This window comes from Carassius carassius, chromosome 2 (genome assembly GCF_963082965.1).
Source record: "Carassius carassius chromosome 2, fCarCar2.1, whole genome shotgun sequence".
Taxonomy (NCBI): domain Eukaryota; kingdom Metazoa; phylum Chordata; class Actinopteri; order Cypriniformes; family Cyprinidae; genus Carassius; species Carassius carassius.
In genome coordinates, this window is record NC_081756.1 from 6,130,731 (window position 1) to 6,147,914 (window position 17,184).

A 17,184-nucleotide genomic window follows, 5' to 3' on the forward strand; every position below is an offset into this window, starting at 1 on the left:
TTTTGCAAGGGTTTATTTAATTTACATTTTTGAGTTTTCATCATAATTCTGGGGAAAAAGAGAAAAAGGCAGAATTTCGAAATAAAAAAGCAGAATTGTTAAATAAAGTAAGTAGCATTTACCTTTTTTATTTTTTATTACATGGCAGAAACTGGAAAAAAAATAATTCGGACTCCTTTATTGCTATTACAAGTTTACATTGTATTTATGTCTTGCAGTTCTATCTTTTTTCTCTGAGTTCTGAATTTACATAATAAAAAAAGGTAATTGTAACTTTGTATTTCACAATTTTACAAAACGTTTTCCTCGCATTTCTCAGTTTATCTCAAAATTCTTAAAAATAAAAGTATAAGCTGTTTTGTGTTACTGATGAAAAACATGAATAATCTTTCCTTGTCTCCCAGACGTTCACAGCGTGGTGTAACTCTCATCTGCGCAAAGCGGGAACTCAGATCGAGAACATTGAAGAGGATTTCAGGAATGGGCTGAAACTCATGCTGCTGCTCGAGGTCATCTCAGGTAACGATGGGAAGATGTAGGAAACACCTCCATTATACTCATATATTAGGTTGCATTGATCTAGTGAAGCAAACGTAAGGGTAGAGACTGATTAACATATTTCATGCCACAAGTATGAAGTCGTATCCTGAAGGAAAATCAGCTGTCGTCTTGTACAGTCATATATAAAAGGTTAGTGACTGACTAAAGTAGTTTTGCAATGAATGGAGCTCATGATTCATGTAATGCTTATTTTATCCTCAGAGCACAGATGATAAGTCATGCTTCGTTTTTTTAGTACATTAGTCAGAATCAGAACAAATAATCTTTCAGTGCAGTTCAAATCACCAGCTGTCTGAATGTGAAATCAAAATGCACTCTTTTATACTTTCTTAATGCATGTTCTTACTGTGAACCACTCATCAGTGTATTCTGAAGCAAACAAAATATGTTCACAACTTGAAATGGCTTTCAACTGCAAACAAAACGGCTTGCATCGTTTGACTTAAGTTGAGTTAAAGGTGAGATGTGCAATTTTTGTAAAATTTTAAAAACGGTGTAAAGCTGTGTATTTAAAAAGAATATTCAGCTGTTTGTTTTACATGTCAAGTAGGAGAGAAAGGGTGGAGGAAACCTGTTTGGAAACAGTCATTGTTTGTGCAGTTCCACTACAGCTGCACACTTCACCATCAAAATAATGATTAATTTACCTTGATAAGTAACACGAGTTTGGTCTGATTGATCGGCAGGTGAGAGACTGCCCAAGCCTGACAAAGGAAAGATGCGTTTCCACAAGATCGCCAACGTCAACAAAGCTCTGGATTATATCTCTAGCAAAGGAGTCAAACTGGTGTCCATTGGTGCTGAAGGTGGGAAACTTAGACTATTACTGCACTATTTAGACTACTAACTAGGGCTGTCAGTTTTAAAGTTAATTTAGTGCAATCAGTTTTGTTCGCAGAAAGAGAAATAATGAAAATATTATATTGATAATGCAATCTTAAATTATTTTATTTTCAGCAAATACACAATTGTTTAAAAGTTTGGGGTTGGTAAGATTTACATGTTCTGCTCACCAAGGCTGCATTTATTTGGAAAAAAAAAACCTTAAAAACAGGAATATCGTGAAATATTATTACATTTTACAATAGCTATTTTCTATTAGAATATATTTTAACATGTAATTTATTCCTGTGATGCAAAGCTGAATGTTCAGCATCATTACTCCAGTCTTCAGAAATCACATTTCTTATTATTATCAAAGCTAAAATAAGTTGAGCTGCTTATTATTTTTTCATGAAAAACTGGTGTGTGTGTGTGTATGTGATTAGTCATGGTTATTAAATGTAACAATTTAATTAATTAGAATAAATGTAAACATTTAAACTCAGCCTACTACTTACTAATATATATATATATATATATATATATATATATATATATATATATATATATATAATATGTTATATTAAATTGTTATATATATATTATATATTAACATACATATATCTCATATATATTAACTTGATCTGAAATTCTCTCTCTTGCTCTGCAGAGATTGTTGATGGCAATGTGAAAATGACTCTTGGAATGATCTGGACCATCATTCTTCGATTCGCTATACAGGACATTTCTGTGGAGGGTACAAACACACATTTGCATTTTATCAGACATATTCATGACACAACCAGACTGGTCATGTTACTAATTAAACACTCATTATGACTGTGTGTGTCCTCAGAGACGTCTGCTAAAGAGGGTCTGCTGCTGTGGTGTCAGAGGAAGACGGCCCCCTACAGGAACGTCAACGTACAGAACTTCCACATCAGGTGAGAGCGATAACACACGTCAAATCTGAAGAGGACGTTCTCACAAAGTTCAAACAGATAGAACGTTCGGAACAGCATTTATTTGAAACAGAATCTTTTGTAACATCATAAATGTATTTGCTGTCACTTTTGGAGAAGTGAATGTAACTTGCTGAATAAATCATATATCAATGTCTTCCCCAAACAAACAAATGAATATATATATATTAGGGGTGTAACGGTACTCAAAAATCACGGTTCGGTACATACCTCGGTTTTAAAGTCACGGTTCTGTTGATTTTCGGTACAGTAAGGGAAAGAAATGCTAACATTAAACTGCAGGTTGTTTATTACTATAAACTTTTTTTTAACAATTTGTTTACACTTTTTAAAAATACTTTTTAATAAAATATATATGAAATAAAAAAAGAATAAGAAATAAAATACTGCTGCAAAGTTCTCCACTAAATAAAATACTCTCAGTCTCAAAACAATATCATATAATTTTTTTTTTTTTTTTTTTTTTTTTTATTTAATTCGGTCCTCACAGACAATCAATCATACAAAAATAAATGAAGTTATACATATAACTATAATATGTTATAATAAAATATAATGAAAAATATAAATAAATAACTATGATTACAGTGCAGCTTTACCAATCCCAGCCTGCTCATATTTAAAAATATATATATAACTTTTCCAAAGTATAAAGTGCAGCATCAACAGTTTCAGTTTTTAGACCTGCTCAGATTTCGTTATTGCGTTGGACCGATCAGAATTAAGAGCAAAGGTCTGTTTAAATGCCAACGGGAGCTGCGTTTGAATTACAATCATTTTTTTCCTAGTTGTAGTGATGTTCACACTCACGTGATGCCTTTTGAAAACCTTAGGCCGGTGACACACTGGCATATTGCACCTGTCAAACATAGTCTATTTTGCCGTCAATACTGTTGACGGTGTCGTTTATCAGTAGGCTTTATATTTATGCTCAACATGAAGTATAGATATTGTTGTCATGAAGACAAGATCCTGGTCTGTCGGCGGTCTCCATGTCACCTACAGCAGCAGCAGCGCACCAGCTCCGCGTCAGACACGATTCTGGTGTGTAAAGACACAGAAAACGCGAAGCAGGTGTCACGCAACTGACACGCAGCAGAAACACCACGCTCACGCCACGCAGCCAGTGTGTCACCGGCCTTAAAATCAGCTGCAGGGCGGGATTTGCGCTGAACGCGGAGACTTCGGCCACTTAATATGTTCGTTTGGAAACACGAAAACGTACCTATGTTCCGCACACAAAATATTACATTCGGTCATTCGGTACACACGTGCACCGTACAGAAAGTCCTGTACCGAAATGGTCCGGTACGAATACACGGACCGTTACACCCCTAATATATATATATATATATATATATATATATATATATATATATATAATTACATTGTATATGTGATTCATTTATGGTATTATATTTGATTAGATTAAATGTAAATGTTCAAAAGGCACAACCCTATACCCATTGTACATTAAAATCATAATAATCTTTTTCAAGTTCTGTCAAATTTCTCTGTTTACTTTATGCTGTCTTCACTTGTCAGAAACCTCTGCAATTCAATTCACATGTGTTTGAAAAACATTCTTTATTGCACTTTTTTTTCATGCCATGTTTTGATGTCAAATACCATCAACGGCAATACTGTCAATATTTCTACCAGTACTAATATATATTTTTGGGGAAGTTTATATTTTATTTGAAACACTTAGAAAATTGTATAGACCTGAAATGCAGTTAATTAGATTTTATTTATTAGCAATTAAAAATCAACAACTTTTATTTTCATTGTTTGGATACTGTTTGGCAATTGGCATCACATTTATTTATTTATTTTACTTCAAAGATTATAATAAGCATTAGTATTCATGCCAAAAAAAATACTTACAAGACTAGTTTAAAAACACAGATTTATTAATGTATTTATTTTTATGGTAACACTTAACAATAAGGTCCCTTTTTTTGATGTTAGTTAATGCATTATCTCAAATTAACATGGTTAATAAAAATACTATAAACTGTTCAGCTGTCAGCTCAGGTATATTAAATAATATTAACAGATAAAACTTTTAACTTGTAACAACAATGTATTGTTAAATGTTGAAATTAGCATTAACCAAGATATGCTTTTTAAGTATTTTTCATTGTTGGTTCTTTTTAACTAATGCATTTAACTAATGTTAACTAATGGAACCTAATTGTAAAGTTACTACTTGTCCTTCTTTCTTTCTGATCTTCAGTACTCTCTATTCATCAGCACTGAGAGGTTTTCTAATATGTTGTGTGTGTTGTTGTCAGCTGGAAGGACGGCCTCGCTCTGTGCGCCCTCATCCACAGACACAGACCAGACCTCATCGACTACTCTAAACTCAGAAAGGTGTTGCTTCTGTCTTTTCTACCAGTCACTCGCGCTTTACATTTATTCCCTGTGTGGAGTTTTATGCCAATTTAACACAGGTTTTCAATCCTCTTAACTCGAAAGGTTTATCCTTGAGTCCAAAGCTCTTGTTTTGTCCAGTCAGATTATGATTTGCAGGCTCAAATGATTGATTCAGAAATTATTCATTATAAACCTGATAGTTCTAAGCTAAATATAAGGCACGGTCTACATATGGAGTGCAATATAAGGCACGAAACTCTTAAATATGACAGCATGTGTCCATGTAATGCTTTTTAAAAATATCACAGAGAAACTAAATGTACCATAGTGATGGAAAGTGCAATGGAGTGAATGATTTTGTTGATCCTCTGAAGGACGACCCTATTGGAAACCTGAACACTGCGTTTGAGGTGGCAGAGAAGTACCTGGACATCCCGAAGATGCTGGACGCTGAAGGTGAGTCAAAGTCACCTCTGAAATCAATCCTGTTCAGGTCGACGAGATCCTGTAATATACAATATGAGTCTGTTTGACACAGTCTGTTTCCTCTTTATGCACTTGTACAGTAGTTGGGCCAGCGTTTTAGTATAGTTTTAGCTTAAAACTTGAACTTGCCTTTTGCTTGCTCAGTTGGGCTTTAAAAGACAATTCATATTCTGTATATTATTGATTCAGCTGCACTTATAATATTGGATGAGAGCAAAAAAATGAACTGAATTGAGCTGAATAAAGACTAGCTTTGCATTTAAATGAACTAAATTAACATTGAACCAAACTGAGTTGAATAACATCGTCAGGGATTAACTTTGCAACATTGATCAACATTGAATTGAATTGAGCTGAATATTAATTGGCTTCTGTAGAGCTTCTTTAGAGCTGAAATTCAAATTGTTTCATAAATGATGCACTTTACAACATTTTCGCTGTTAAATTGAACCAACACTAAACTATAGAGCCGAATAAAGATAATTAACTTTTTCATATTAATGAACTGAATCAACATTGAACTATATTGAAATGAAATTTCAATATTATTGACTTCTGTAACACTGCTTCAGTGCTATTTTTTAATAGTTGTTGAATTTTACAACATTAACTGTTACTGAACCTAATTGAATCAACTTGGAATAAACTGAGTTGAGTATTGTAGAGCTGCTTTACCATTTAATTTGAATTAGTTTGATAATTGATAAACTGAATCAACATTGAACTGTATTGAGCTAATTATTAATACTCTTATCTTCGATACAGCTGCTTAAATTGAACTCAAATTTCAGAAATACGACTAGATTTATGATTATAATTTGTGATACCACTGTTGTGGGATTTTAGTGCTGATTTGAAATTGTTATTGAAATTTAATTCTTGACAAATAGATTTCTGAATGTTCAAAGATAATTGTTGGCTGAGATGACCACAGAGTTGCTGTAAAGGGATCTTGGTTGTTTCTTTTTGTCCCCAGACATCGTCAACACCCCTAAACCTGATGAGAAAGCCATCATGACCTACGTGTCCTGCTTTTACCATGCTTTCGCTGGTGCCGAGCAGGTAAAAGTCACCACGAGTCAAATCAGTGTTCAAATCAATGTTAGATCCATAAACTGGGATCAGTTTGTGTAAATGACTGAAGGAAATTGATTTCAGTAATGCACTGAGCTTCCAGATGCTCTCCAGCGTAACGCAGAGTAAATTAATGCGCAAATGAAAGTAAATGAAGTGAGGGGACTTGGATTCAGGCACATTAACTCTAAAATGAATTTGTTATGCTGGTTTTCCCCATGTCTCCGTCTCCAGGCCGAGACCGCGGCTAACAGGATCTGTAAGGTTCTGGCTGTGAACCAGGAGAACGAAAGGCTGATGGAGGAGTATGAGAAACTGGCCAGTGAGGTGAGGGTCTTTCAGAAGTTCACAGCTAAAAGCCAATGTGAATGTTTGGATTATTGCAGGAAATAGAAGTAAAAAGCTAAACATCAGTTTGCTAGAGCACAATCATAAATGCAACGAATACTGTGTAGATAAGATTAACTGTCTGGCTTGATAATGTTTAATGTCCCAAAAAAGCATTTAAAATAGACCATTGACTTCAGGACAATGGATCTGGAAGTGCTACAATGCTCACTCATTTCTGGGTTTTAGGATTTGGAGGTTGAAAACAAAAATAAAATATGCGTCTCATAAAAATATTGGTTAAAATAGTCCATTTTAATAAAAGTATCTAACATACATTTATGTGTACAGCTAATATACTTAAAAATGTACAAAAAAGTTTCTAAATATATTCATGAAATTTTCTGCTAATATATTAAAAAATAATTTGTGTGTATATATATATAGCATTTTAAAAAAAAAATCCAAACAATTTCAATCCAAGAAAATACATTCACATTTCACATTTGAAGAAAACCTTAATTTGTTGTCTATAGCAGGTGTGAACATATAATACATATAAAAAATTACATTAATGAATCATTTTGGTCTATAGTAAGCTATATTGCATTTAGATTAAATGTGGGTTACTATAATGCATTTTCTTGCTGCTGAACTATATTTTGGTATATTAATTTTTAAACTAAATATATTTTTCAATATTAAAAATATATTTAATTTAACTTTATTGTTCACAGCATTTATTTAAAATATATTTTGGCCAGAAGAAATATATTTGTTGTTTTATGGATTGACGTTTTCCTTTAACCTGTCAGCCATCATGGGTGAAAATGTCAGTGTTTTTGGGCAAATGATGCACCTAACACTGCAAACATTTTGACTTGTAATTGGGGTCCATCTTGGTGTTGCACTTCACTAGAGTTTTGTAAGAGCACTAACCCTGTTCCCTCTAAAACCTACATTGTCTGTAACTCCTCCATCTCTCTGTAGTTGTTGGAGTGGATCCGTCGCACCATCCCGTGGCTGGAGAACCGTGTGGCAGAGCAGACCATGCGTGCCATGCAGCAGAAGCTTGAGGATTTCCGTGACTACAGGCGCGTCCACAAGCCTCCACGTGTTCAGGAAAAATGCCAGCTGGAGATCAACTTCAACACCCTGCAGACTAAACTCCGCCTGAGCAACCGCCCGGCCTTCATGCCCTCCGAGGGCAAGATGGTGTCGGTAAGTCATGCAAAATCATCTGAAATGTTCTTTTTTTTCTTCTGGGTGTTTAGACTCTTTCAAAAAGCATCTTCTGCATGCTGGTCCTAAGTCTTCCTTACCAGCAAACTGGTTGAAAACTACTTGTGACTTCATGAACAGCCAATCCCACTTCTAGATGATAGTGATTTGACTAATTATGATTATGTTAAGCTCACAAAGAACCTGTGTTTGTTTGTTTGTTTGTTTGTAGGATATTGCTAATGCATGGAAAGGTCTAGAGCAGGTAGAGAAGGGTTATGAGGAATGGCTCCTCACCGAGATCCGTCGTCTGGAGAGACTCGATCATCTGGCGGAGAAGTTCAAGCAGAAATGCTCCCTGCATGAGTCCTGGACCACAGGTAACCATGCTTAATTTACACAAGAGTTTAAACATAATGCATAATGCGTAAGCATTCCCAAAAATACATGATCATTTTGCACTTTTAAAAGCTTTGCAAAAAAAATTTAAAAATCAGTCGCTGGCTAAACATCTACTCTTGTATAAATAAATATGTGTGTGATTTTTATGTTGCATACACCGCAGTTTTCATATGAAGGTTAAACTCTGAGCTCAATACACCAATCTGTCTCAATATGTGGTCACTTTTATTCTCATTTTAACAGGCAACATCAAAACATTTCAATTGCATTCCATGTGACTGGGAATTTCACGTAAGGGCGAAAGACTTATACATGCAGATTTTGCAACAAAAGTTTATGATTCCTACAGGTTTTGTGAGTCAAGCCATTCCAAAAAGATAAACACAAATGAAAAGAGTTTTTATGAATTTTGAAGCCTAAATACAATGGCCAGAAGTAAAATGCTAAAGTTAGGCTATAAACAAACTCACTCAAAATCACAGTCACATACTTCAACACTTACTTCAAATCTACAAGTTAATATTGAGTTAAAATAGTTTGCAAGAGCATGTGTATAAACACATCAAGACTGTAAAATTGGACTAGTGAGTAGATTAATTTTACTGCTTGGCCAAAAGATTTCCCCAAAAAGATTTTACTTGTTTAAAAATAAACCTGGAGAAAGCTATGCGTTAGTTTTCCTATTCCCAAAAATATTGGTTCATTTCATACTTTTAGGAGCTTTACAAAAAAATCAGTAATTGCTTAAACATCTACTAGTGTACAATAAAATATTTGTGATTTTTATGTTGTATACACCACTGTTTTCATATGAAGGTTAAACTGAGCTCTTGACACCAATCTGTCTTAAGATGCGGTCACATTTATCATTGTTTGGCCATTTTTTAGGTGAAACCCATTTGGAATCCATGTGAGTGCGAAAGAAATCAAAACAAAATTTTACAATTCTTACAGGTTTTGTGCTTCAAGATCTTCACAAATTAACAAATGTATGAACTTTGAAGCCTACAGTAAGTTCAATCGGCAGAAGTAAGAATCTATAAATGAAGTACACCAGGGTCACATGACCGCATCACCAACACTAAGCTTCCAACAACTTTCAATCAGTAATTTAAATCTACAAGATGGAAAGTTTGCAAGAGTCAGGGTATAAAAGTTGCACGGATCCAACAGAAAACCAACCAACAGAAAGTTGCTTGGTTTGAACTCGACTTCTGTGAGCTTAGCTTCATACATCTCTATGCTATAATCATTCTTGCATTTCTGATTTGACGCCTCTGTTTTTAGGAAAGGAGCACCTGCTGTCTCAGAAGGACTATGAGACAGCCTCTCTGATGGAGATCAGGGCTCTGATGAGGAAGCACGAGGCGTTTGAGAGCGACCTGGCTGCTCACCAGGACCGAGTGGAGCAGATCGCAGCCATCGCTCAAGAGCTGAAGTAACACAGAATGCTTTTAACCTCATGATGCAATGCAAAATCAAAAACAAATTTTGTATAAAAACAAGAAAATCGCATTGTTTTCTATTTTGAAATTATTTTATACAATACATAACATTGTATAATTTGAAATAAAGAAATGGGAATCAGCATTAAGAGTAACTTTCATTCCCCCCCCAAAAAAACTCAAAAGTAAAATGTTTCATTGTGGTAACTGAGAATTTCACTGAAAATATACTAAAGTTGTCATAAAAATAAAATAACAAAATGGTCATAAACTAACCACATATGATATTCTTAATGCAAAATAAAAAGAAGTTCAACCGTGCTATTAGTATACTTTTTTAAAACATAAATATTTGGATACTTGCAATCTGTTATTAAAGTATTCATTAGAGCTATCCTTAGCAAAATTATATTTAAGTATACTTAGCATAAAAGTTTGTTTACTTGGCTTACCTGTACATAATCTTTTGTTTTTAAGATATATTTAAAGTAGAATTAAGTATTCTAAATATACTTGGCATGCGTAATACAACAACTAAATTAGTAGTTTACTGACAGTACACTTCAGTCTAGAAGTTTAAAACTAGTAAAAATAATATAATGTTCACTTGTAGTATAGGTCACAGTGTAGAATAAAGAAAACAACTGATTTTACTTCTGGTTAAAGTATTCTTTTATGAACTAAAAAAGGTGGGAGAATTTAGTCTCAAGAAGTATTGAAGTAGTGCAGTTTGCTACATGCATATTAGTATACATTCTTAGGAAAAAAGGTACAAAAGCTGTCACTAGAGTGGTGTCTTATCAAAAGGTACAAATGTGTACTGTTTAGAAATTTATATGTATTCTTTAGGTGCTAATATGTACCTTTTAGGTGCTTATATGTACCCTTTAGGGGTTAATATGGTACAATGGTGTACCTTTTGAAAGAGTACTGTCCCAGTGACAGCTTTTGTACCTTTATTGTGTGGCAAACTTAAATGGTTTTGGAGTGAAAAACCTGGACATTTTCATGACGTTCAGCATTTTAAAACAACAGGCTTTATGCAGGAACTCCATACAAGGTGCTCAGATGTGTTTGTCTCTCTGTCTAGTGAGTTAGACTATCATGATGCTGCTTCAGTGAACACCCGCTGCCAGGGCATCTGTGACCAGTGGGACAACCTGGGAACCCTGACCCAGAAGAGAAGAGATGCTCTAGAGGTGCACAAACACTTTACACACAAAGAAGCCAAATATTAGATGCAACTCGAATACCAGCCGTAGTATTTGTAAAAAAAGTCAATCATTTGTAACTGGTTCTGCTCTTTCATCCTGCAGCGTGTGGAAAAACTTTGGGAGACGATTGATCAGTTGTACCTGGAGTTCGCCAAGAGGGCGGCGCCCTTCAACAACTGGATGGATGGAGCCATGGAGGATCTGCAGGACATGTTCATCGTGCACAGCATTGAGGAAATCCAGGTCAGCAGTGTGAAGCTTTATGCAAAAAATATTTCAAATATATTCTAAACATTTAAATACATACACTTCAGAAAGTATAAGTTTTCGCAGTATATTCGGCTTGTAGGTGTGAATAACAATATAATAGCAAATGTATTTTGACCAATATAAACAATACACCATTGGTTTACTGAGAGTATATTTCAAAGTGCACATTTCCAAGTGCAGTAGACTAACCAGCACGAAATATTGTGATAATATTTTCAGCAGAATGGAAATGTCGTTTCTGAGATGGAGAATGTTTTTACTTTTTGGTGATCAGTTTTTCGAATGACATGCCCTGATGAATTCGGATGAACAATATGGCCTGTTTCCTAGCAGCGTGTATTTATTTCAGCGCCCACATTTACAGGCTGCATTATTCACACCGACTGCATACTTAAGCTTCTCATTTGCAGGTGCAAGTAGAATTTTAGTGTCTATTTTTGTAGCATGTAACTGAAGCAGAAAACACTGTAATGCACTACAAACCTATTCATCAACATCATCATCTTGTGCAGAGCAGGCTTATATGAAGCAACGTGAAACTACTCACCCATTATTAGATGACATGCACACGAACAGCACTTTCTATTCTGAATAACTGTTTATAATTTATGATGGTTATTAAAGCAAATACTCAAAGAGTAGCCCTAGAAAACACTTTATTTTCTGTAAAGAGCAGCAGCTCATGTGCAGACGCTTTTTGTGGCAAAGTAAAACTTCACACTGTTCCAGTTAGTAATGTGAGATCCATCTGTTATTTATATTATCTGTAGATCTATGAAGCAATTAAAGATCGATCTTTTTAATTGTGCTGGAGCAGTGTGAGTCTATCAGTGATTTGATTTCCGCGTTTTCACCGAAACTCCTGTTATAATCAATGCTACAGTTTACACTGCTCAACGAGTCTTTTATTTATATTGTGTTTTCATTCAGATGTTGTGATGAAAGTATTTGTGAGATTGCAGAAATCACGTTGCATTAAGGAGATCGTTAGCTACGCTTCCATCAAACTATTTTTATCCGCATTTTGAGATATCGCATAAAAAACGCTGAATGGAAACGCCAAGAGGAATGTAAATCCTAACAATGTGCATAAGCACTGAAATGACTCAGATCTGATAAGAAATCATGTGCATAAACTGTAGCGTAAACACTTTTAACAAATAAAGTCCTTGATGCGCATCAAAAAACCATGTGAATTTGCATGATGGAGGGCATTTTTAAGCACGACGCAAAGCAGCTTAACAGGGATTATTGCTTTTATAAAATAGGTATTCCATACTGTATATGTAGTAAGGTTTCACAAAATAAAACGGAGCAAATAAAGTGTAATGATATCAATGAAACATTATTATTCCGCCAAACGATGAAGTTCTTTAGAAGCAGTTGTGGTTGCAACAAAGTGGTTGCCAAACAACAAAAAAGACAAAAGGTGTATATTTGTAGAGTCATTTACAATAGCTTCGAACACTGCTCAGCCAATCAGAATCAAGGACCGGAACTATCCGTTTTCTAATGGCAGATTCGGCATTATGATTGGTCAGATCGCCTGTCAATCAAACTCGCGGCGAACTGTGAATTGAAGCACCTCTCGTCCCAGTCTTTCTCAAACAGGCTGTTTATTTTCTGTATCAATGAAGACCCTGCTTCTGAAACACGCTCTGATTGGTTAGCTGTCCCAGTGCGTTTTGTGCTTAGAGCGAGTTCTTGAAATAACACACCCCTTACCATAACCGTGAGTTTCATCTACTCAGATGCAAATATTAACAGTGGCGCCAATTTTGCAGTGTAAAAAAAGTGAAAATGCTTAATAGGAACACCTTAACTACCCCTGTAATGTTGTTAATCTCCATTTTTCCTTCAGAGTCTGATAACAGCTCACGACCAGTTCAAGGCCACCCTGCCAGAAGCCGATAAGGAGCGCATTGCCGTGATGGGCATCCAGAACGAGATCACAAAGATCGCCCAGACCTACGGCATCAAGCTGGTCGGAGTCAACCCCTACACGGTCCTCAGCCCGCAGGACATCACCAACAAATGGGAGGCTGTGAGTACGGAGTACAAACACAGTTCAAAGCTCATGGCTAGTCATTTACTTCACCTCTGGATGCATGAAGAGACTCAGATGTGTGTTTCTGATCTGTCGCCCCCTGCAGGTGAAGCAGCTGGTTCCCCTCAGAGACCAGATGCTGCAGGAGGAGGTTGCCAGGCAACAGGCCAATGAGAGGCTGAGGCGCTCCTTCGCCGCTCAGGCCAACATCATCGGACCCTGGATTCAGACCAAGATGGAGGTGAACTTATTCAACACCAAACCATGAGATGTTGGGGGTGAAGAACCAGATTTAAGAAAGTTACATTGGTATTAGTGTTATTAGTGGTATTAGCAATAATCAAATGCTATCTCCCAAATGTCCACTCTTCTTTTCAATCAACTGATTTGTTCAGCCAGTTCATATACAGTAAATTATGAAATCTGATGCAACTTTTCATTCATTTGACATTTTTACATTAATCTGAATAGCCATAATAGTTTTAATTTAGGTCTGCCAGGTTTTTTTTTTTTTTTTGCTCCTTTATCTTGAATTTGTGGGGAATTCTTGATCATTTTGGTTACACTTTTGCCTCAGCCCTTATTAATTTTGAAAAACACAAGTTATATTTTTATAGTTAGTTTTGGACATTTTGCTGTGTTTTTATCAGTTTTATTTATTATTATTTATTTTATTTTAATTCACTTTATTTTTAATTTTGTATATATTTTCAGGTTTTCATTTTAATTTTAGCTAACATTTGGGTATTTTTTATTATTATTTCACTTTAATCCCGACAGCCATGATAGATTTAGTTTAGGTGTTTTGGGATTTTTTTTTTTTTGCTCCTTAATCTTGAATTTTGGGGGCATTTTTGATAATTTTAGTGGAACTTTTGCCCCAAGCCTCCATTAATTTCTGCAATTTAACTTTCAAGGACTTCAGTTTTTGGGAAGCAACTAAAAGTAAAGCAAAATTTGAACTAAATAATAACAGAAATGTTTCCTTGCAAGCTAGCTGTTTTACTTTTTCTTTTATTTGAGTTAACATTTATTTTATTTAACAAAAATGTTTTTTTTTTTTTAATGATTTTAGTTCTAGTTACTAGTCACTTTAATTGCTCTAAAGTATTGGGCAGCCTTTAGTTTTTGGCTTGGTTTAGCTTCTTGACTTGTTTGCGGTTTCATTTTTTCTTTACAGACATCTGTTCTTTCTCTTCTAATGCACATTTGTTCACCTGTTTTCTCTCGGTAGGAGATCGGTCATGTGTCGGTGGATATCGCCGGCTCTCTGGAGGAACAGATGAATAATCTGAAGCAGTATGAGCAGAACATCATCAACTACAAATCCAACATTGACAAACTGGAGGGAGATCACCAGCTCATTCAGGAGGCACTCGTCTTCGACAACAAACACACCAACTACACCATGGAGGTATTCATACAGAAGATCAATGTTACAAACACAGGCTTCATTCTCAGAAGCATCACATCATTGCTAGTGCAAAATATAGTTTTGTCTAATGAGGGTTTTTAAAAAGATCACTTAAAACACATATCGGTTCTATAGCGGGGTAAGTTTTCACAATGGGAACCTACCCATTAAAATATGGATAAGACCGCTAAAGTAAGAAAAAAAAAGTATAAAATAAAATTTAAGACACTTTTCCATAACAGTTATGTATTTAATGTTTTTAATTAAAAAAAAAAATATATATATATATATATTTAGTGCAATTGGAATAGTAAAAAAAAAATAATATGAAAAATATAAAATTTTACATTTTTAAAATCAGAAATGTTTACTAAACTAAATAGCTGAAATAAAGTTTTTTAAATATTTTATTTTATTTACGTTATCGTGCATTTCATTTCAAGTAATGCAAAAGTTAATTTTTTAGTAATTTAATTTAAAGGTAATTTAAAACACATACTAACTCTGTATTTTATATAAGATATTAAAACAAAGGTATAAAAGTCAAAACATGTATTTATTTAATGATTTTAATTTTCTGTTCATTTTTTAAATACATTTTTAGCAAAATGTAAATTAAAAAACTATTATAAATAACAAAGGAAAAATCTGCAAACGGCAAACAAACTACAAGTAATTTGTTATTATTATTTTTAACAATTCATTAAGGATTAACCTGGTCTCCCCTATATATTTTAATCACAGTGTTCATAATAACATATAGTTTAATAATAATATTAAGTTTTGTTTGTATAATGCAAAAATAAAACAATTAAACAGAGCTTGCTCAACAAATACACATTACACACCGAACAGTGTTATGAGAGGAATGATAATGTTCAAGAGTCTGCAACAGTTGAAGATGGCACTGTTTCTGGCTTCATCCGTCCTTCCCTCCTCAGCACATCCGTGTGGGCTGGGAGCAGCTGCTCACCACCATCGCTCGCACCATCAACGAGGTGGAGAACCAGATCCTGACCCGCGACGCCAAGGGCATCAGCCAGGAGCAGCTCAATGAGTTCAGAGCCTCCTTCAACCACTTCGACAGGGTCAGTCAGACGCTCAGAATGATGCACATATGTGACCGTATGCAGGGGGACTCATTATTGTTTTTAACTTGCAGAAGAGAAACGGCATGATGGACCCCGACGATTTCCGCGCATGTCTCATCTCAATGGGTTACGATCTGGTGAGTGAAGAGAAAAATCCTCCCACTAACAACCATCTACAGTATATCAAAGTTACAAATGCACTGTGATGAAACCCTTCATCCTCACCACACTACGTGGCACATGCAGTTCAGAAATTCGGGATCATTCACTATAGCTGCATTTATTTGAAAAATATTTTAAAAATATTATTAAAATTTCATTTCATGCTTTCTATTTGAATATATTTTTAAATGTAATTTATTTTTTTGATCCTTCAGAAATCATTCTAATATGATGATTTGCTTCTTGAGAAACTTATCAATATTGAAAACAGTTGTGTGCTGCTTCATATTTTTGTGGAAAATGTGATACATTTACTTTGAGCTGTCTTAATGAATAGGAAAAACAGCATTTATTTGGAATTGAAATTTTTGTAACACTAAAAATGTCCTTTTTTAAGTAAATTTTGAACAATTTGATAAATCTTTGAAGAATAAAAAATTTGATTCCTTAAAAATAATTATAAAATAATTATAGGTAATGACTCCAAACATTTGAACTGTAGTGTATTTTTTTAAATTCTCAAATACTTTGTCAACAGTATAAATACATATATCATATTATTTGGAAACATGATTCAACAAAATAAATACATAAATAAAAAATAAATAAACCATAAATATATAATTATAAATTCTAAAAGAAAGGTCCTATCACACATTTGAATATTTTGTTAGCCAAAAACTACTTTTATAATTGTTATTTTGGCATCTTTTTAAAAGGCTTATATCTATTTAGTTAGGCATAATTTTTGCAGCAAACCTCATAATGAATCATTTATATTTTGCCAACATCCACCGGGAGTAATTTAAATCTCAGTAGGTGTTTTGCTGTACACCAGTAAGCGCAGAATTAAATGCGCATCTTGAACCTGATTGGTTGTTTCTGTCAGGGTGAGGTGGAGTTCGCCCGCATAATGACCCTGGTGGACCCCAACAACACGGGAGTGGTGACCTTCCAGGCCTTCATCGACTTCATGACACGAGAGACCGCTGAAACAGACACTGCTGAACAGGTCATGGCCTCCTTCAAGATCCTGGCCTCCGACAAGGTGAGATCAAGATCCAGTGTTGCTTCTCTTTAATCCATTTGTGTGTGTATGGCAAGCCAATTTAACAATTAATCATTTAAATGTACTATATCTATTTTCGTGTGATTAGTACTGATTTTTTTTTAGCTACTAGTATCGATTCCATTAGGTGCAAGCACTTGTTAATTAGCTTCTACTGCTTATCCTTTAGGTACTAGTAAATATTTATGAGAGACTAGTACTAGATACTAGTTCTTAT

General features: G+C 34.6%; 1 protein-coding gene across 1 annotated transcript in view; it reads left to right on the plus strand.

Annotated features, from left to right (window-relative positions):
* actn3b (actinin alpha 3b) overlaps window positions 1-17,184 on the plus strand; it is a 33,392-nt gene that overhangs the window by 14,265 nt on the left and 1,943 nt on the right. The window contains exons 2-20 of the mRNA XM_059505834.1: window positions 405-519; window positions 1,248-1,367; window positions 2,054-2,140; window positions 2,240-2,327; window positions 4,664-4,742; window positions 5,120-5,201; window positions 6,208-6,293; window positions 6,540-6,632; window positions 7,623-7,853; window positions 8,086-8,233; window positions 9,543-9,693; window positions 10,791-10,899; window positions 11,017-11,157; window positions 13,046-13,228; window positions 13,338-13,472; window positions 14,466-14,645; window positions 15,587-15,733; window positions 15,808-15,873; window positions 16,788-16,946. Of these exons, the coding sequence (XP_059361817.1) occupies window positions 405-519; window positions 1,248-1,367; window positions 2,054-2,140; window positions 2,240-2,327; window positions 4,664-4,742; window positions 5,120-5,201; window positions 6,208-6,293; window positions 6,540-6,632; window positions 7,623-7,853; window positions 8,086-8,233; window positions 9,543-9,693; window positions 10,791-10,899; window positions 11,017-11,157; window positions 13,046-13,228; window positions 13,338-13,472; window positions 14,466-14,645; window positions 15,587-15,733; window positions 15,808-15,873; window positions 16,788-16,946 (2,400 nt within the window). The remainder of the gene's footprint in view (window positions 1-404; window positions 520-1,247; window positions 1,368-2,053; window positions 2,141-2,239; window positions 2,328-4,663; window positions 4,743-5,119; window positions 5,202-6,207; window positions 6,294-6,539; window positions 6,633-7,622; window positions 7,854-8,085; window positions 8,234-9,542; window positions 9,694-10,790; window positions 10,900-11,016; window positions 11,158-13,045; window positions 13,229-13,337; window positions 13,473-14,465; window positions 14,646-15,586; window positions 15,734-15,807; window positions 15,874-16,787; window positions 16,947-17,184) is intronic.